At 42.2% G+C, this 22,156-nt stretch overlaps 1 protein-coding gene across 1 annotated transcript in view; it reads right to left on the reverse strand.

Annotated features, from left to right (window-relative positions):
• LOC121442321 (F-box/LRR-repeat protein 20-like) overlaps positions 1-22,156 on the reverse strand; it is a 72,188-nt gene that overhangs the window by 19,343 nt on the left and 30,689 nt on the right. Inside the window, 5 exon segments of the mRNA XM_041643822.1 lie at positions 830-925; positions 6,881-6,949; positions 8,308-8,402; positions 10,496-10,570; positions 13,016-13,070. Coding sequence (XP_041499756.1) covers positions 830-925; positions 6,881-6,949; positions 8,308-8,402; positions 10,496-10,570; positions 13,016-13,070 — 390 coding nt within the window.

Below are 22,156 nucleotides of genomic sequence, written 5' to 3' on the forward strand. Positions count from 1 at the left end.
TACTTAGACAATATGAGAACACTCAAACAATGAGCACTGATTACGTCAGGCAGGTTTCCCTCCCTCCCTCCCCTCCTCCTCCCTCCTCCCCTCCCTCCCTCCCCCCTCCTCCCCTCCCTCCCTCCCCCCTCCCCCTCTCTCCCTCCCTCCCTCCCTCCCTCTCTCCCTCCCTCTTTCTTCTCTAGTCTGAGTGTTCTGTCTGCATGCCAGAAGATGGCATCAGATCCCATTATAGATGGTTGTAAGCCACCATGTGGTTGCTGGGAATTGAACTCAGGACCTCTAGGAAAGCAGCCAGTGCTCTTAATTGCTGAGTTATTTCTCCAGTCGGCAAGGCAGCTTTGAAAGTACTTTATCTGTGTCAGGTTGAAGCACATGAAAGTCTTCAAGCCCACCCTGTTGAATACAGGCACGACTTTCTACAGTGCAGGCTGACAGTATCTCATGTAATTCTCATAACAATGCTACAAGATTACAAGGAAAAGCTCTTTCAGGCCATGTTCAGCCACAGCTGTTAAGACAACCTGGCTCCAGACTCCATTTTAACCAGTAAGCTGTAAAAACACATGGCATTTTCTTTTGTTTTTTAGAAAGCAGTCCTCTATGAGTGTCTGCTTACTAATGGATAACCCATACTACTCTGTTCAAAATCCCTAGTTGCCTCTGGAATTCATATTAATGTACCGGTGATTTAATGTGAGCAGGGGCAAGAGAAAAGGTCTGGGGACTACAGTACACATCCATAAAACAACGCTGTCTTCAGTTCCAACTGTATTATCAGTTATTTTTTCAAAGTATGTATTAATAGGCAGTGTTACAGGAAGTTTACCTCAGAGCTTTGAGAGACATGTTTGTTATTGATGTACAGGAAGCCAAGTCGAGGTGCCTGAGTTTGGAGCAGAACTTGCTAAGGCTAGTACAGGTACTGCAAACAGAAAAAAATAATGAATACACATTAAAAATAAAGCAACCGGGGTACCAAGACGGCTCAGTGGGTAAAAGCACTTGCCACGCAACCTGAACGATTCGGATTCAGTCCCAAGGTCCCACAGTGGAAGACCCTCCCAAAAGTTGTCCTCTGACCTCATTCCTGTGCTGTTGTAATTGTGTGGCTGCACTAACAGTCACACAAAAATAATAAACTTCAATTCTGCTGTATCACACCCCTTGTTAGCAAATATGCATGTATCAGAACTGTAACAACAACAACAAAAAAGCCTGCTTTGGGAACTAAATGGAACTCCATCTTGCCGATGTGCATTCCAAACTTGAGTCTGAACTGCTCCTCCGTTTTAAGTTGTCTTTGCTTTCTCTTAGTTAAGTTTGGTAGTTTTCAGTGTACAGGACTGGTACACCCTTCACTGCATTTATTTGTAAATACTGATTCCTTTTGAAGTTATTAAGCTAAATCTTCGTGAAGTTTGCCTCTGTGTGTGCCCGTGTACAGATGTGGCCACAGGACCTTGCGTGCTCTTCTTCAGCCCCCTTTCTTGGCACAAAACTTCTCACTGGCCAAGAGCTCACCCAGGAGACTAAGTTGGCCACGAGACCAGGGATCTGTGTGTCTCTTTACAAGTGTGTGCCACCACAGCTAGCCTTTTTTTTTTGGATTTTTGAGACAAGGTTTCTCTGTAGCTTTTGGTGCATGTCCTGGAACTAGCTCTTGTAAGACCAGGCTGGCCTCAAACTCACAGAGATCCACCTGCCTCTGCCTTCCGAGTGCTGGGATCACAGCTAGCTTTTTAAAAAATATTTATTTATTTATTATGCATACAATATTCTGTCTGTGTATATGTCTGAGGGCACCAGACCTCATTACAGATGGTTGTGAGCTACCATGTAGTTGCTGGGAATTGAACTCAGGACCTTTGGAAGGGCAGGCAATGCTCTTAACCACTGAGCCATCTCTCCAGCCCTCACAGCTAGCTTTTTAATGTGGGTTCTGGGGAACTGAACTCAAGTGTCAGTACTGAGCAATCTCTCAAAAGCTGTTTTTTTGCTTGAGACAGCAAGGTCTCATGTAGCACAGGCTGGCTTCAAACTCACTATGCCACCAAGGATTGTCTTCATTTCCTGATCTCGTCTCCAACCTCCTATGTGTTTTACACTTCCTGACTTGAAACTTTTTTCTTAAATTTCATTTTTTCTTTGTGTCACTAATGTATAGAAACAGATTTTTTTGAATACTGATCTTCTAACTAGAGGATTATTATTGTTTTTGTTTTGTTTTTTGAGTGTTTCTCTGTGTATCCTTAGCTGTCCTGGAACTTACTCTGTAGAACAGGCTGGCCTCAGTCTCCTAAGTGCACCACTACACCCTGCCAGACAGTGGTGGCGCACGCCTTTAATTACAGCACTTGGGAGGCAGAGGCAGGTGAATATCTGTGAGTTCGAAGCCAGCGTAGCCTACAGAGTGAGTTCCAGGACAGGCTCCAAAAGCGATAGAGAAATCCTGTATCAAAACAAACAAACAAAAAATCAATTTCTCTAAGTTCTCTGTGTAGCCCTGGCTATCTTGGAACTTACTATGAAGACCAGGCGGGCCTTGAATCTAGATATTCACCTGTCTTGTCTGCACTGACATGAATCACCACGCATGGCAAAATAACTTTAGCATCTTACATAGTTAAGGCTAGCTGGCCTTGCTCTCTTGACCCCTTTTACCTTTGGCTCTCCAAGTGCTATGGTTTCAGGTGTACACGACCAACTCGGAATTACGTGTGCATGTGTGTGAGGCATCAGATCTCCTGGAGCTGGATGTGGTGCTAGGAGCCGAACACCCCCACATCGCCCACACCCATCATCCCAGACAAAGGGTTTTGGGCTAGACTGGGCTACAGAGAGTTAACACAATAGCATATCTGTACTGGGGATTACACCGAGGGTCTTACATTGAGAGGGTGGTGTTCTATCACTGATCTGTGTCTCTCATATATCTAGATATTTTATTTTTTTTTTTGTGACAGAGTACCACTGAGCTATTCAATTTAATCAATTTGACCTTGAACTCACTCTGCACCCTACGTGAGACCTGAACTTTCCTTCCTCCTACCTTAGTTTCCCATGTAGGCTTGTTTGAGTTACATAGCCTTGGACAGCCTGGTACTCGCCATGGAGCAAAGAGTGCCTTAATTCTCCTACCTCAACCCTGGGTGCCAGTGTGCACTCCCTTGTTAGCCATGCATAAACTGGGGAAATTCCCTAAAATTAATCACTTAAAATAGTATTCTTTCGGTTTCTGTGAGTAAACAATTCAGTTATTTTGCATTGATGCCTCCTTAAAGTCTCCTAAGACTATTCACAAATTAAGAATGGTTGCATGGTTTTGTTGTTGTTGGTTTAAAAAAAAAAAAGAAAGAAACAGGATTTCTCTACATAGTCCTGGCTGCCTAGGAACTCACTCTATAGACCAGGCTGTCCTCAAACTCAAGAGATCTGTCTGTTTCTGCCTCCCAAGTGTTGGAATTAAAGCCACCATGCCTGGCTTGGTTTTATATTTTTATGCTTATTCTGTTAAAAGAAAATGACCCTTTTATAATATGTGAAGTTATATTTAATTTTTCTATTTTGAGATAGTTTCATGGACTTACACAAGCTGGGTAATCACTATACCCAAAGCTGTTCTGAAACTCAAGGAAATACTCCTGCCTCAGCCTCCCAAGTGCAAAGACAATAGGTAAGGAATCTTTATGCCTGGCTACTTATTTCCATTCTACTCAAAAGACTTGAGAGTTTTTTCGTCTGTTGAAGACCTTTAGTTTAGCTCTTTAGTTGTGGAGAGAACACTGTTCGTTATTTATTAATCTTGTTTAGTCACCGGACTATGGTCTACTCAGGACTATGCTCTAAGTGTGACAGAAAACCATGTGTATTCTCCAATTTCTGGGTAGAACATTCTGTAGGCAGAGACAACATTTTCCATTCTTTTGTTTATGTATATTTTGGAGGGACAGTGTCTTACTATGTAGCCCTTCAGGGCTTAGATCTTGCTACGCAGATCAGGCTAGACTCCAGCTCACAGAGACCTGCTTGCTTCTGCCTCTGAGTGCTGGGATTAAAGCATCAATGACCATGCCTAGCCACCCATCTTTATAATTTTTTGGTTTTTTTTGTATGTGTGTTGCCAGAGGTTGAATCCAAGGATTCGTACATGGTGGTCACTCCAAGGCGAGATGCACACCAGGTCCTCTTTCACGTTTCCGATAAAGGATCAAAGTGGTCTAGCCTGGCCTTAACCTACAGAACCTCTCACCTCTACTTCCCAAAGTGCTGGGATTCTAGCACACCTCCTGACTGAATTCTATTTTTCCCGAGGGAGATTTGTTATTTATTTGTTTAGTGTGGTCTAGAGACTCTAATGGAAGTCTGTCTCATCCAGACCCTTGAGGCTGCTGGTGTTTCTACTCAGCCACAGCTTCAGCTAAGAGCCCAGTTCTCCTCAGTGTCATTTCATTGATAAATGCAGTAAGCCCACCCACACAGTAACCCCAACATGTTGGTTCTTATAATCTGCCTTGTTTAGAGATTATTTAGAGCTTCTCTCAGAGTTGGTGGGCCAAGAGGCCCGGGCAAGAATTTCACAGACTCGAAGCGAGGGTTTTAGCTAAATGGTAGTTTGCTTAACATGCACAAGGCTTTATGTTTAATGTTTAGTACTAGTATTTATAGAGAAGATGCCATGTCTAAGACTTTCAAATAATGACAAAATCATAGAGGATAAATCAGTAAGAGGGGTCAATGGACAAGAATGTCCACAAATGTTAACAACTGAAGCTGGGTCATGGGGTCTGTGTTCATGAGAAGCAAGCTAGGCCATGGGCTCCACCTCCTGCACTGAACGGAAGTCAGCAGAGGTGATTTCTTGACCAACATGGGTTAGAATTCAACTTGAGTTTCAGTATGTATTTGCTTTCAGTTTCTAGGAACTGCTATGAGACCTATTCTTCCTCCACCCCATTTTTGTTTCGCTTGAGACATATAGTTCAGGCTGGCCTGGAACTCACTATGTAGCAGAGGCTGGTCTTGAACTCATGATTCACCTTCTATCTCCCAAACATCCAGCACTGGGGTTACAGACACATGTAACTTTTCCTATCATGCATTTGTTTTTGAGACAGAATTTCATATGCTGGTCTTAAATTGGAGATTCTTCTAATTCTGCATACATGCAAGCAGAAAAGCATAATAAATTAATCTTAAAGGAAAAAAAAACCTTTAAGTTTTCTGAAAAACCCCAATCAGTTTAGAAATAATACTTATTAATAAAACTCAGTGCTAGGGACCAAACCCAGGCCTGAGGCATGCAGCATATAATCCACCGCAGAGCTTTGTAATTGTTTTACTCTGTGTTTGGTGGTACTGAGATCAAACTCAAGGCCTTACAGATTCTAGGTAAGTGTTCTTACATCTCAGTCTTTTTCATGTTTTTTTTTTAAAGATTTATTTATTTATTGTGTATACAGTATTCTACCTACATGCATGCCTGCAGGCCAGAAGAAGGCACCAGATCTCATTACAGATGGTTGTGAGCCACCACCATGTGGTTGCTGAGAATTGAACTCGGGACCTTTAGACGAGCAGGTAGTGCTCTTAACCACTGAGCCTTCTGTTCAGCCTTTTTTTCATGTTTTTGAGACAGGGTCTCATGGTAGCCTGGCTGGCCTCAGCCTCAAACTAGTCCTCCTGCTTCAGTCTCCCATGAGCTGTTACCCAGGTCCTCAGCCCACTTCTTAGAGTAAAAGAAGCAACAGTGTGACCTCAGAGAAGAGGACTAAAACACAAAACATACATTCTGTGCTCTAGGCGTCTACTTCTCTCTAGTAGCTTCAAAGATTCATCTTTGCAGGAGTACATTTTGAATGGGAACTCTGTAACCAACAGAGTTCATAACTGTCAACACACTTCCATGGCTTCACCTCACAACATCTCTACACTGTGTTCAAGTGAGGTTTGATTTGCATTACTACCAAAGGGTACCCCTCAGAGGAAGCTTTTCTGTCTGCTTGTGCATCTATTGTGGCTAGAATATTCTATAATATTATAGAATATATAATATTCTATATTATATCAACTTTTTTTATATCGTGAATGACAGGCACAGTTATTTTCTTTTTTTTTTTTTAGAATTTTCTTTATAATTTTTAACTTTATATGTACTGGTGTGAAGGTGTCATCTGTGAGATCTCCCTGGAACTGGAGTTACAGACATTGTGAGCTGCCATGTGAGTGCTGGGAACAGAACCAGGGTCCTCTGGAGAACAGTCAGTGCTCTTACCGCTGAGCCATCTCTTCACCCCCACAGACATTTTCTTTTAATTTTATTAGCTGTTTACGTCTGTGTTTATGATTTTAATCTTTTTATAGAATTATCTGCTATGTGTCTTTTGATAATTAGCCCTACAGTGCGTACATTAACTGCAGTTTCAAGTTGCATTTTAAGTATCAAAGATGAGTTCAAAATAAGCTTCCTGCCAGGCGGTGGTGGCGCACGCCTTTAATCCCAGCACTCGGGAGGCAGAGGCAGGCGGATCTCTGTGAGTTCGAGACCAACCTGGTCTACAAGAGCTAGTTCCAGGACAGGAACCAAAACCACAGAGAAACCCTGTCTCGAAAATCAAAAAAAAACAAAAAAAAAAAAAAACAAAAACTTCTTGTTTCACTTCTACTTTCAATAACTTCTTCTTTTTAAGATTCTTCTTGGACTAGGGACACGGTGTAGAGGTACACTGCAAGGCCCTGGGTTCATCCCTAGCATCGTAAGTCCAACAAAAACTCATTCACAGTCAAGAAAACGAATCAATCAACGCCTACAGCCAGTCACAGCTAGAGTAGGACAGACTACGGACTATGTATGGTGCGCCCTCTGAAACTCAATACTTACGCGTCTGTTGTCTTTGTACACCCATTTAGATTCAGTACTTCAATATTCCTACAATTTTGGGCAAAAGTCCTTTATAGGGAAAGAAAAATTAAAGTTATAAATAAGATGAGCAAAACTCTAGATATAAAAAGGCATCACCACTGGCAATACTGGTTGTTGGCACCCATGATGCCATAATATGCAAAATACACACTTGGTTTTCACTCCTAGCTTCTAGGATAAAGGTCTTAAGCCCCTTGCAATTTCCTGAGTGACAGGTCAGAGAAGTAGCATTTGCTCTCATATTGGTTATTTATGTCTTTGTAATACACCTCCATAAAGCCACTGAAAATGGGACCAGAACTTCTGGGTGGCTGTGCGGAGAGGGTGGCGGGGCCCAGCTCCAGAACAACAGATGTTCCTGTGGTCCTGTCCCGTCTAAACCTTGCCCTGTGTAGCACTTCCTATGGCTACTCATTCATGCACTTTATAATGGAACCCAATGGAACCTGATGTTCCTCAATTATGGGACTCATTCTAGCAAACTAGCAAATCTGAGACGTGTCATAAACACCTGATTTGTACACAGTAATGTGCGTGCGACTTCCAACTGACATCTCCCGCAGAGACTGACTACTGGGGCCGATCTAACTAGACAGTTAGTGTCCAGGTTGAATGAAAACATCCAGTATCTGCAAAATCAATGAATTGGATGCTGGGCAGAGGAAAAACAAACTATACATCTGTTGTGTGGGGTGTGAATAAGAAGAAAATTAATTTCCCACAACAAAACGCTCTTTAAGGGGCTGAAGAGATGGCTCAGAGGTTAAGAGCACTGATTGTTCTTCCAAAGGTCCTGAGTTCAATTCCCAGCAACCACATGGTGGCTCACAACCATCTGTAATGAGATCTGGTGCCCTCTTCAGGCCTGCAGGCAGACATGTAGACAGAACACTGTATACAAAATAAATAAATAAATCTAAAAAAAAAAGCTCTTTAAAGCTGTAAATGTTTCTTTTTTCAGTATTCTCAGAAGGGTCTCACTGCATAGCCCTGGTTGGCCTTGAACTTGCAATCCTTCTGCCTTAACCTCTTAATTTCTGGGATTAAAGGTTGATCTTTGAGTTAACAAAAGCCTAAAAAACGACTTACTTAAGCCCCCCCCAAAGAACTGTTTTAATGTAGAGAGCTTTTCTATTCTACCTGCTGTGTAGCACAGGCTGACTCAAACTCAGAGTCTCCTTCCCGAACATGCTAACTCTAGAGTACACTACTACACCTGGGTCCTCATTTCCTATCAGATATTTTGTTATAACCAATGTATATGCTTACATTTTTAACAGCTTAGAAACTTAAAAGCTACTTTAGCCTTTCTGAGTGAGATGGTGCTGTCTTCACTTCAATCTAAGAGGTTGAAAGTTATTTTTGAAACAGTTATATTTTCTTACCTTAATGCATTATCTCCTACTCCAAGACACCCACGAAGACTTAACTTTCGTAAAAAGCCTCCACATCGTTTTGAAATATTTTCTACTACCCGACCCTATAAAGAGACAGTTAAGCAAAAAGATGGCCTATGTTACTCTTTTGACAAGAACACATACTCTTTTTTTTTAAATGATTTATAAACAGAAATGGCTTGTAAGAAGTTTCTTCCTATGAAAATTTCAACTTATTATGAGAAAGTCTTTCTGATTAATCCTTCTACTCAAAACACCAGCATAGTCTAGTCTATATCCTTCCTTTGTTCAACTAGGACAGCCTGCACTCAAGGACCGGTGCCATCCAGTTCTTGCGGAGCTCTATATGCATGCATGTGGCCCACTTGGGGTAAATACAGACATGGAGGAGGAGCACCTTCCACACTTACTTCTCTGTCCTCCACAAGGACTCACCATAAAGCTTTGCACACAGCAAGAGCTCAGTGAGCAGGAACCATCTTGCTGAAATGATTCTGTGGGTCAGGTTTTTAAAGCATATATATCTATAAGATCAGAGAATTGTGGTGTAAATGCACCATAATGTTAGCAGGTTGTTTTATTCTTTTTAATTTTATGTGCATGGATTCTGGTTGCATGTATGCCTGTGCACTGCACGTATGCAGTGTATCACATGTGTGCAGTGCAGTGCCTGTGGAGGCCAGAAGAGGGAGACTGATTACCTGAACTGGGTTAAAGAGGGTTGTGAGCTATACCATGTGGATGCTGAGGGTCCTCTAGAGGAGCAGCCAGTGCTCTTATCTGATGAGCCCACTTGGGCATGGTCTCTTATACTATAAATGCAGCTGTAAAGCCTGCACTCACTCTCTTGCTTCTGGCTCTCACTTCTGGCTGCTAGACTCTGTTTCTGTTCCCTGTTGGTGCAGAGGACTGTTATCTAGGACAGTGATCTATAAGTCTCCCCTAAATAAATAACCCTTTATTATTCATAATTCTGAACTAGTGTGGGATTATTTTGTGACTTCCGCCATCAAGTCATCTTTTCAGCCCCACTGTTGTTAATTTTGAGACACATCTCCTGTAGTCAAGGCTGGTGTGTGTGTGATTACTGCGCAGCTGAGGATGAACTTGAACTGTGTGGTCTGTGCATATGTAAACAGGCCTTCATCTCTAACTGTTTCTTCATTCTATTTTTTGAAATAGGGCTTCTCCTGAACCTGGAGCTTCCACTATGGTACAGTGGCTAGCCAGCAAGCTCCTAGGATGCACCTGTCTTCGTCTCCCCTCCCCTCCCTTCAGTCTGGAGTTACAAGGTGTACCTCCACTCCTCACTTGTACATAGATGGTGGGGCTCTGAACCCAGGTCCTCATGCTTGCACGGCAAGGACTTTATCTACTGAGTCATCTCCCACCCTGACCTTGAACGTCTTTCAGCTCTTCTGGGCTCTGTCTCTAAGTGCTGGGATTGTAGGCATGTGCTTGCCTGGATGCTGTTATACTTTTCTATTTAGAGTTAACAGGCCATACTAAAAATTAAATGAAAAAGTAAACCCACATGCATGAAAATCACCTCTCGTTAGTTAAAAACAATTTAATAATTCGAGTTTTAACCATTCTATATTTTCCATAGAAACTATTTCCACTTTTGTTCCCCTAAGAATCAAAATACACATGAAGAATAAACACAAGTATCATCCAGCAAGTTTAAGCCTCCTGACTGCATAAAATTAATATAAAATAACTTGCTTTACATGAGCAAACACAAAAACTACAAAATAAAACCTGGTGGTCTCAGTTCAGGACTAAAATTATTAAAGAACTTAGCACTGTATCAAGGAAATAAGAAGAAAATTAGGGGCAGAAAAACGAGTCAGTGGGAAAAGTGTGGCCCATCATGCACGAGGCCCTGGGTTCGAATCCTTGTACTCTCTTCCCAAACAAGCTGTTGCATGTTTGGAGCCACAGGCTCACTGTGCAGCCAGAATGGCCGCCGACCCATCCTGATCCGCCTGACTGCTGAAACTTAAGCCAGTGTCACCATGTCCACTTCAGAAAATCCGGAGGACACTGGAGGCTTTCGTGAAGTTCAGCTGTACCAAAAATAATTTCTTCAGTGAAAAAAAAAAGATTAATATGTCTAGGATTAATACTGTAACTACTAATGAAATAAATGGGGCCACACACCACGTAATTATACCTCAATATCCCTCTGGAAATCAAACAGGTCAATTCGCTGCCAGTTGCTTCCGTCCAGAGCCAGGACATTCCAGGCCTAATTTGAATAAAAAGAGAAAGAATGAGCAGAGGTCGAAATGAAAACAGAAACTGGCAATGTTTAAATTCACACTTCAACTAACAAGTAATGAGACTGACCAAAACCTCCCTCAGTCTCCCGAATAACATCTGTGAGCACTTGCAGCACGGTGGTGCGGTGCTGGGGTAGTGGCGGTGAGCCTGGGACACAGTCTTTCTCTCTAATTGTCTTTTCCTTATCATCAATGTTCTCACGCAGGTATGCTTTATAATTAATCAATATCCTGTCCGACCTGACTCAGCGACAGCTTTGTTTTATTGCTTGTCATGCTGGGGACCCATAACCCCGGGCCTTGTACATGCTAGGCGAGCATCTACCACCGAGCTGCACCCTGCTTCGGCCTCCTCAGCCCTAGGATGCCAGGCCCTGGACTCAGGTAATATTAATACTGAAAAGTGTTTAGTCATCTCGTATACTAGAGGCAGCAAGAACATTTGTTAATCTTTTCAGCACTCAGGATTGGGTGAGAAATGATTTCAGTAAGAGATAATTTGTTGTGGATCACTTGGTATTTTAAAGACTTTAAAAGCTTCCCCTAATTAAATAACAAAAGCCAAGTACTGTTCAGAACAATAAATGTACAGTCTATTGTGTGTGTGTGTCTGAGACAAGGTCTCACTATGCAGCCCAGGGGTGTCCTCCAACCCAAGATACTCAAGTACCAGGGTTAAAGGTATGAGCCACTATAGCCAGCTATAACTCTAAAATATCCTTCCTTTCTATTTATTTATTTATTATTTTTTTTGAGACTGAGTTTCTCTGTATAACTCTGGGCGTCCTGGAACTCACATTCTGTAAACCAGGCTAGCCTTGAATTCAGAGAGACCCATCTGTCTCTGCCTCTCAAATGCTAGGATTAAAGACATGTGGCACCACCACCCAGCTTTAGAATATTCTTTATTATGACAAATTTAAGAAGCAATTTAATGTAGGTTATATTTACAGCCATTTTTCTGAGAAACAATTTTTTTTTTTTTGATACCAGGTCTCACTGTGTAGCCCTGGGTGACCTTGAACTCTGCCTCCCAAGTGTTGTGGTTAAGGCTACCATGTCTCACTTTTGTTTAAAATTTTCAAAATCTAATTCTAGATATTCTGAGAAACCAAGGGTAACCACTATAAGGTCATTAGAAACATGTTAGGGCGTGGCGGTAAGCAAGAAGCTATTCTAAAACTAGGTCAGGTTCTCACGTGGCCAACGTCACTTCTCTCTTTGTGGCTACACATTTTTCCAGTGGTTTGTTTGTTTTGTTTTGTTCTTTCTTTTAAATAGCTAGCTACAAAAGAAACAAATAAAACTCTTAAAAACCACATGTTTAAGAGATTCTTGAACTAAATATATCTCTGATTATGTGCTAGTCCTTGCCAGGTTCTTCAGGGAGCAGGAAGCATGCAGAACTCAGCCTAAAATTAGGAGTGACAGGTTCCTCCCTAGAGTCTGCATTAAAAAACAAAACAAAACAGAAAACCATCAAAGTGTTGGCAGCATGGCTCAGGGTTAGGCCTGGCCCAGTGTATGCCAGGCACTGGACGCTCCCCAGCACTGCAAGAGCAGACACCTTCCCCCAGTACAATCCCTAACTCCCGAGAACAACAGACACCAATGCACCAGCCGTCCGGACTTAATGACATTTGGCGCAGTTCCCTTCTTTCCTTAAAAGAAAACCACAGTTAAAACTCTCTTGTGAGCACCCTGGATGATGACTTCAGCTCACATGGAGTCAGGAAGAGAAATTGCTCACTTGTAAGAACAATGCTTGCACTTGCAGACCGCACAGCATAAAGCAGCACAACACCGCTGATGATTTCCAAAATGGTATGCAAACAAGATTTGCTATCAGGATGGAGAAATTGGTTTAAATTACCATAAAGGGGAAATTTCCACACTAAGGTTTGATTTCCGTATACAGTGGCAGCAGGAGTTACACTGGTGGTTGAAGAAGACACCTGTGCCCACCTAACACAGAAACAATATTTTATGGGATCTTCAAGAATGCTGGTCTACTCTGCAGCTTTTGCCTCCTTTCCTGTCATGTTTGGAAGAAAGACTATGTGGAGATAACAAGAATTAGATGTTCAAGAGTCTAATATAGACGTATGCATGTCTATGTGCCATTGTAAAAAGAACTATAAAAACAGGAAATTACAATTTTGCTACATTTTGTTGAATCAAGCTTTGTTACCATTAGCTGAGTCAATGCTTTCAATGTTTATAATATATAAATGTTAGGAATAATACATAAAACAGAACCCATCATAGAACCATATGGGACAGATGGCGTACTTGGAGTAAAATAGTATCTTCTGTAGAATATACAAATAACACCTAAAATACCAGTCAGCTCCAGAAGCTATCAGCCTCAGAGCCAGGAAAAGCCCCTCTAACCGTGCCAGTCATCTTACCCTGGAGACCTGAGCACAGCGACACAAGGTAACAACATCCAGGAAAGAAAAAATCCTAAGAAGAAAAGAGAGGCAACAAACTATCAGTTCTCTCCCTCTTACACTCTGTCTCACACATTCTTTCCTGCCCACCCCCCGTGTTGATCAGGAGGACCTTGAACTCCTGATCCTCTTGCCACAGCCTCTGGAGGGCTAGGCTTACAGGTGTGCAAACACCTTATCTATGGTTTTTTTTTTTTAAAGTTTTAGTGTTTAAAAACTTTAATAGGTTTCATTATAATTTAATTTATGTATATCATTGTACACTGCTTTAGTCATCCCTCTAGTATACTCTTTTGTCTCCGCCCACACCTCTTTCCATGCCCAAACAGCTGGGCAGTGGTGGCACCTGCACCAGCACTCAGGACGGGGATGCAGAGGCAGGCAGAGTTCAAGGCCAACCTGGTTTACAGAGCTAGCTCCAAGGATGGCCAGGGCTGTTATAGAGAAACCCTGTCTTGAAAAAACATGGAGAAATTTCTCATGGATTTAGCCTGTAATGATAACACCCAATTTCATACACACATGAACACCTCCATCGGCTAGAAGCAGTTCTTTTATTATTTTTTTTAAGTATTTATTTATTTATTATGTATACAGTATTTTATCTACATGTATTCCTGCAGGCCAGAAGAGGGCACCAGACCTTATTACTGATGGTTGTGAGCCACCATGTGGTTGCTGGGAATTGAACTCAGGACCTTTGGAAGAGCAGGCAATGTTCTTAACCACTGAGCCATCTCTCCAGCCCAGAAGCAGTTCTTTTAAACAAATAAAATAACTGCCCACAATGAAAGACATAGCAGTTGAGGGCCAGCCTCTGACCTAATTATACAAAGTGTATAGTTCAAGAGCATTAAGCACTGGCCCTTACTATGTAATCTCTACCACTTTATCTTGTCAAAAGAGAAACTTTTTATTAGACAGTAATTCCCCATTATCTATCTCCCTTGCAGCTTTTGGCAACCACCATTGTACTTTCTCTCTGGGCAAAGTACTTGCTATTATTTCCTTTGTAAGGTTAAATACTAGTTCATTATCTATAAATACTGTATTCTATACATTCATTCACAGATACTAGTGTTACTTTCCCAACTGTTACTATGAATTCTGTTCCCAAGGACACAAATACCCATTTGAGTCCCTGATTTCAAATGTTTCAGATATATACCCAAGAGCCGAATTCTATCAGCTGTACCATTTTAAACACCTATACCAGTACAAAAATGGTCCAACTGCCTATCTTTGTTAATGTTCATTACTTCTTGTTTTTTTAGCAGCTACACTAAAGGCTATGAAATAAGAACTGGTATCTCTCTGAGCCTTGTGGTGGGTGTTTGGAGACAGAATCTCACTCTGTAGACCAGGCTGGCCTCAAACTCAGGACACTTTTCGTGCCTTGGCTCCCAGGTACTTCATTTGAGTCACCACGCCACGATGTGCTTGGCCATTTGCTTATTTTGAGGGCTTTGTGGCCGCACTGTGAAGTTCTTTGTGCACTCAAGACTACACTTTTTCTACGTGTAAGTGGTTTCTTCCGTTCTTAGGCTTGCCTTATTGCTGCAAAATGTGCAAGTTTTATATTATGATGCAGAACAAGTCACATAGTTCTTTCACTTCCTGAGTGTGTGGTTTTATACTCAAGAAATCATTGTCAGGTATTATGTTACAAAGTCTTCCCCCTATGTTTTATTCTAAAACTTTTTTTTAAATATTTTATGGTTTATTTAACTTTATTTTATGTGCATTGGTGTGAAGGTGTCAGATCCCCTGCAATTGGATCTTCAGACAGGTGTGAACTGCCATGTGGGTGCTGGGAATTGAACCCGGGTCCTCTGGAAGAGCAGTCAGTGCTCTTAACCACTGAGCCATCTCTCCAGCCCCTAAAACTTTTATAATTTTAGCTCATGCTTTGGTTTTTGGGGAGGCTCTATTTGAGGTCGACACTGTATATGGTATATAGCTTCATTTTGGGGGTGTGCTGCTGGGTACCAGCACAGGGTGTTGAACATGCGTCTCATGAGTTACCACTGAACCACATTCATATTCTCCAGTTCAACGTCACCTGTTGAATGTGAGTCATGTTTTCCCAACATCACTGAATTCCCTACAAGGTGCCTCTGTCACAAGTCATTGAAGGCAGTGCGTGTGTGCGTGCGTGTGTGTGTGTGTGTGTGTGTGTGTGTGTGTGTGTGTGCTGGAAGTCTGTTTCTGACTACTTTCCCACTGGGCTTTATGTCTTCTTCTTTTTTTTGTTTTTTTGTTTTGTTTTTCGAGACAGGGTTTCTCTGTAGCTTTGGAGCCTGTCCCGGAACTAGCTCTTGTAGACCAGGCTGGCCTCGAACTCAGAGATCCGCCTGCCTCTGCTTCCCGAGTGAGTGCTGGGATTAAAGGCGTGCGCCACCACTGCCCTGCTATGTCTTCTTTCAGTATCACACAATTTAAGTATTTTTGGTTCTGATGCCATTATTCCTTTCTTGTTCTTGCTTCTGTAGGGCAGGACTTCACTATATAGCTGACCCTTCCACCTCATCTTCCAGAATGCTGAATTACCAGGACGCACCATGCCCCCCAGCTGCAGAAAGTGGTTTGGATGATTCAGATAGTTACATGGTGTCAAAAAGAAAAAAGGAAAACTAACAATAGCACTGAATTGTTACAAGAAATTTCCCTTATCTGAAGGCTCTGCTGTGTTAGTCCATAGTCCTCTTCACAATTTGAGACAGGGTCTCAGGATGCCATAAACTCACCCTGGATCCCTAGCAGGCTTGAATCTGTGATTTTTCCTACCTTAGTCTTCCAAGTGATTGGGCTCACATACCTGAACTACCAGGATCATCTTAGATTTCTGACACCTTTTTATTTGTTCCACATAAGAGACTGATAACTGAAGGCTGGGCAGTGGTGGTGCACACCTTTAATCCCAGCACTCGGGAGGCAGAGGCAGGCAGATTTCTGAGAGTTTGAAGCCAGCTTGGTCTACAAAGCTAGTTCCAGGGCAGGCTCCAAAGCTACAGAGAAATCCTGTCTCAAAAAGGAGACTGATAACTGAGTTAGAAGGATAGGAACAAGAGGGTGAGTAAACATAGCTACTCTATATCCTGAAGTGTCAGCAGAATACCCGAACAAAAGCCCAGAAAAGAACTTTGATGAGGGCTGGAGAGATTAAGAGCATTGCCTGCTCTTCCAAAGGTCCTGAGTTCAATTCCCGGCAACCACATGGTGGCTCACAACCATCTGTAATGAGGTCTGGTGCCCTCTTCTGGCCTGCAGACATACACACAGACAGAATATTGTATATATAATAAATAAATAAATAAATAAATATTTCTTTAAAAAAAAAAGAACTTTGATGAGACAATACAATGAAAACTAGGGTCTGGGTAGCAGCTTGGTAAAGTGATTGTCTTGCATGCTCAGGGACCTGAGTTTGATCTCCAGAAGCACATACACACCCTTTCCCCCACTAGCCCCTAGAGAGAGAGGAGGATAAAGAACAGAAAGTGTAAAAAGCAGCAGCAGGAGCTGAAGAGAGGGCTCAGCGGTTGAGAGCACAGGCTGCTCTTCCACAGGTCCTGGGTTCAATTCCCAGCACCCACATGGTGGCTCACGACATGTACAACAGGATCTGATGCCTTCTTCCAGCATGCAGGTGCACATGCAGAGCACTCATTCATAAAATTAAATAAAGTTTTAAAAAGAAAAAAGCAGCAGCAAGCAGGCTGGCCTCAAACTAATGGGTAACTCTCCTGCCTCTGTCTCCTGACTGCTGGAATTACGGGTGCACACCTGGCTATCTCATGTGTTTGATGTCATTTTCCTGAGACACGGTTTCACTATGTAGCCCTGGCTGATCTCCAACTCACACAGGTCTGACTACCTTTGAGCCAAGTGCTCCACCTCCAGCTCACATGTTTCCTTTCATATTTATTTCATTTTCTGAGTACGATTGTTTGACCCAAATACATGTACAACCTATATGCCTGGTTCCTATGGGCATTAGAAGAAGGCATGCTATCCTCTGGAACTGATATATGGGTAGCTGGGAGCCACCACATGGGTGCTGGGAATCAAACCTGGATCAACTGATAAGCCGTGTTGTTGGCTCACCTCCTGTGGTTTCGTGTCTTTGTTAGGAGGAAGGGAGGCCAAGACAGGGTCTTTCCAAGTAGCCCTGGTTGTCTGAGTACTCTCACTCTGTGGACCAGGGTGGTCTTAAAATCCCAGTCTTTGCCTCCTGTGTTGGGGTTAAACGTGTGTGCCACCATGCCCAGCTTTCTCATGCTTTGGAAATGATTCTCTTGTCATGTATCTGGAGAGGTGACACCTGCCATCTGATCACTTGTTAACTAGATACTCTCAGCACCATTATTTTAGTCACAATGGCATTCAGTCAGTGTGTGAGCCTGACTCAGTTTACACCTTACAAAGTATATTCAGTTCTCCTATACACAAAGTATATTCAGTTCTCCAGCGTACGCTTGTGTCAGACCTCCCTCACTGCCCAGTGTGAGATCACAGGTGTGCAACACCATGCCCGGCAGCTCACCCTATTTTTGTACTTTCTCAAGGAAAAAAAAAAAAACTAACAATCATAATTTCACAGCGGTTACTTGGCTGTGTTGATGCTTAGACCATTGGTGAGGTGGGGTGCAGCATGGGGGAAATATGTAGCCAGGAAGCACAGAGAAAGGCAGGAAGTGGCCAGGAACCCAATATTCCCCCCTCAAGGGCACACCCTGAAAAATCTAAAGTCCTTCCACTGGGATCCTACCACCTAACAGAGTCAAGGACAAAGGACCAAGTCTTCACCACATGGGTCTTTGGAAGATATTCAAGATCCAAACTACACCACTGATTATAACTTTACTAACTATATTATTATGTTGAACTGCCTGGAGAAGATCTATTGCTCTAAGTTAAAGCAGGAGGGACTGAGAGATGGCTCACAGGTTAAGAGCACTTGTTCTTGCAGAGAACCTGGGTTCAACTCCCAGCATCCACATGGTGGTTCACAACCATATATAATTCCAATTTCCAGGGATTCGACGAGGACACCAGACATGCCAATGGTGCACATACAAACATAAAGACAAAACACACATTAAAAAAAAATAGCATAGGGGCTGGAGAGATGGCTCAGTGGTTAAGAGCATTGCCTGCTCTTCCAAAGGTCCTGAGTTCAATTCCTGGCAACCACATGGTGGCTCACAACCATCTGTAAAGAGGTCTGGTGCCCTCTTCCGGCCTGCAGACATACACGCAGACAGAATATTGTATACATGATAAATAAATAAATAAAATATTTTAAAAAAATAGCATAAAACAAAAGCACTGGTTTGAGTCTCAGCACCCACATGACAACTCACAACTACTTGTAACTCCAGTCCCAGAAGATTTTATGTCCTCTTCTGGCCTCTATAGTCACTGTGCACATGTGGTATGCAGACAAAACACCTAGGCACATAAAGTAAAAATAATGTGCTGTAGGAGTACTAATGACATGTCTTTTTGACCATATTGGGCCATCCATTAGCAATGCCATTTTCTATTCCAAAGCCATCACAACTAAGTTCTGTGGTAAAGGAATGCTTAAGTGGTAAACGGGTGTTATACCGACAGGCCCACTGTAATGATGATCACAAAGCACACAATGAACAGATACAAAGGCAGACTGATCTTGTGTTCAATTATCAGGAAGCTCCTGGGGTATTTTTTTTCTTCCTTGAGGAAATGCAAAAGTAGGACGAGCCACCGGGTATGGTGCTGCACACCTGTGATCTCAGCACTGGACAGGTAAGTGGATCTCTGAGTGTGAGGCCAGCCTGATCTACATAGTTGAGTTCCAGGATGGCCAGAGCTATACAGTGGGAACATATCTCAAACAAAAAAGGTAGGATACTGTTTTACTGAGGTAAAGGCACAGTTATTAGAATTCTTATTTTTCAATAAAAATAATAAATCTTGTTCACTTGAAACACAGAAAATTATCTCTGATCCACAATTAGAACAAAGACTATTTTCACTATTCTCACAATGTTTGTAACTCCAGTTTTAGGGGACCCTATGCCCTTTTCTAGTTTCTTCAGGCACCAGTCATGTACACGGTATACACGTGCATGTAAAAACCAAACCAAACTAAAACAAAACAAAACAAAAAACCACCCAAATTTAAAAAAGAAAAATCAAGAGGCAGAGGCAGATGGACTCAAGGAGTTTGTTTTTGGGACAGGATCTCTCTACACAGTCGTAGCTGTCCTGATGACTTCAAACTCACAGAGATCCACCTGCTTCTGACTCCCAAGTGCTGGATTAAAGGTGTATAAAACCAACTCTGAGTTTGAGGCCATCTTGGTCTAGGCCAATCATATCCCAAAAAACAAAACAAATCAAACAAGCAAAGCAAAAGACTATTTATACGCTATGAACTCACAAGAAATACAGTCAAAGTTTTAATCTCTATTCTAAAACCCATGTAGAAATGTACTGCCAGCCGGGCGGTCGTGGCACACGCCTTTAATCCCAGCACTCGGGAGGCAGAAGCAGGCGGATCTCTGTGAGTTCGAGACCAGCCTGGTCTACAAGAGCTAGTTCCAGGACAGGCTCCAAAACCACAGTGAAACCCTGTCTCAAAAAACCACAAAAAAAAAAAAAAAAGAAAAAGAAAAAAGAAAGAAAGAAATGTACTGTCAATGACAGCTATAAGAGTTTAGACCTTAAGCCTGGTAAAATTTTTCTCAAACACCAAACAACAGAAAGTATATTGGAACACTCTTTTTTTTTTTTTTTTTTTTTTTTTGGTTTTTCGAGACAGGGTTTCTCTGTAGCTTATATTGGAACTTTTGAGAGGTAGTTAGCTTATGAGGAAGAACGATAGTGCTTTTATCAGGGTTAAGGTCCTTATAAAAGAGTGAACCACTGGGCAGTGGTGGTGCACACCTTAAATCCCAGCACCGGGGAAACAGAGGGAGGTGAATCTGTGAGTTCAATGCCAGTCTGGTCTACAGAGTGAGTTCCAGGATAGCCAAGGATACACAAGAGAAACGTTGTTTGGGGGGGAAAAAAAAAGGATAGCCCCTCTTCCGTCTGACTGTTACAATCTACCCAAGAAGACAATCCCCAGTGGCCCCTCTTCTGTCTGACTGTTACAATCTACCCAAGAAGATCATCCCCAGTGGCCCCTCTTCTGTCTGACTGTTACAATGTACCGAGAAGATCACCTCCAGTGACCCCTCTTCTGTTACAATGTACTGAGAAGGTCATCTCCAGCTGCCCCTCTTCTGTCTGACTGTTACAATCTAGGGAGAAGATCACCACCAGGGCCCCTTCTTCTCTCTATATAAAGCAACACCTTGATCTTGGACTTTCTGGTCTCTGAAACTGTTGAAAAACCAACCTCTGGTCATTATACATTTTATCTAGGCCCAGACACTGTCATACCAGCACACGTCTTTGTGCTATCTGAAGTCTATCAAGAGCCTGCTGAGGGAAATCACACTTGGGGAACCCTAACTGAAGGAAACTCAGGCTCCTTCACCGGGCTCCATTCTGCAGTGACTGCTTTCAGGATTAGGCTAACTGGCTAAGATCCGAGAAAAGACTTTACTAGGGATCAATATTAGTATACCACTGTACCCAGAGTGAACAAGCAAAGACAGTAATCCAGTATTTGCTGGCAACCATTATGTACCTGTAAGGAAAAGCAGCTTTGGAGCCAGAATGAGGCTGGTTACCACAGAACACAGGAAGAAATTTGCTTAAAACCTCATAGATCCCTAAACCAATCAACCTGATAGCCTGGTTTATTTCTGTGTATTACTTTATATGAGATAATCACACTGTTTGGCTGGAGCTGGAAGTGTTAATTATTGGCAGTTGAAAACAGTTTTAGGTCAAATGAACTATCTGAAACTTGCATGTTGTAGATGTTAGTGTTGTCTTAACTGCTGTACAGGATGCTACAAGCTGTCATAAAAATCTGTGATTAAATCTGCTTACAGAACATTATCTGGCATCTAAGGAGATTTCAATTTGTGAAAAGCTAAGAAAAGCTTTACCTTTAAGCAGTGGTAAGGGCCCTGGCAAATAGGTCTGATGATTTGACCTCAATGCCCAGGATTCACACGGAGAATGGAACGAACCAATTCCCAATTTAGTCCTTTGACATCCACACATGTGGCACAGTTATCTGAAAAGTCTCACTATCTTCCAGACATTCCCAGGTACTACTTACTACCCCAGCCTCAGAAAATTACTACTCTGTGCTCTGCCTCCATGGAAATTACCTACTATATGGGACTAGAGTAATAAGGTCTTTTGTGTCTGACTTTTTCAAGACAGGGTTTCTCTGTGTAGCTTTGGAGCCTGTCCTGAAACGTAAGTCTGTAAACCAGGCTGGCCTTGAACTCACAGAGATCCACCTATTTCTGCCCTTAAGTGCTGGCCTTAAAGGTGTGTTCCACCACCACCTGGCCCAGACTTCTTTCAATTAACATGTTTTAAAACGTACACAGAGGTCATAGAGCATTTTATCTCTACAATGTTACTCTAATAGAATAATTAACAATACTTCATTCTTTAAGTTAAAGTAACAGGGATTTGGAGAGATGGCTTAGTGGTTAAGAGCATTGACTGCTCTTTCAAAGGACCTGGGTTCAATTCACAGCATCCACATGGCAGCTCACAATGGTCTGTAATTCTAGTTTCAAGGGATCCTACACCCATGGCAAAATATCAATGCACAGGGGCTGGAGAGATGGCTCAGTGGTTAAGAGCATTGCCTGCTCTTCCAAAGGTCCTGAGTTCAATTCCCAGCAACCACATGGTGGCTCACAACCATCTGTAATGAGGTCTGGTGCCCTCTTCTGGCCTGCAGACACACACACAGACAGAATATTGTATACACAATAAATAAATAAATATTAAAAAAAATTAAAAAAAATCAATGCACATATAAAATAAAAATAAATAAATTTTAAAAAGTTAAAGTAACAGTCCAGTCTGTTTACTCTTCAGTTTAAAAAAACTGGGCTATTTATACTTTTTGACTATTATTAGTAATACTGCTATAATCATTCCAACTGTTTTTGGGTTTTTTTGTTT

This window comes from Microtus oregoni, unplaced genomic scaffold (assembly GCF_018167655.1).
Source record: "Microtus oregoni isolate MIOR12 unplaced genomic scaffold, Mior012 000091F_ref0000469, whole genome shotgun sequence".
NCBI classification, from domain to species: Eukaryota; Metazoa; Chordata; class Mammalia; order Rodentia; family Cricetidae; genus Microtus; species Microtus oregoni.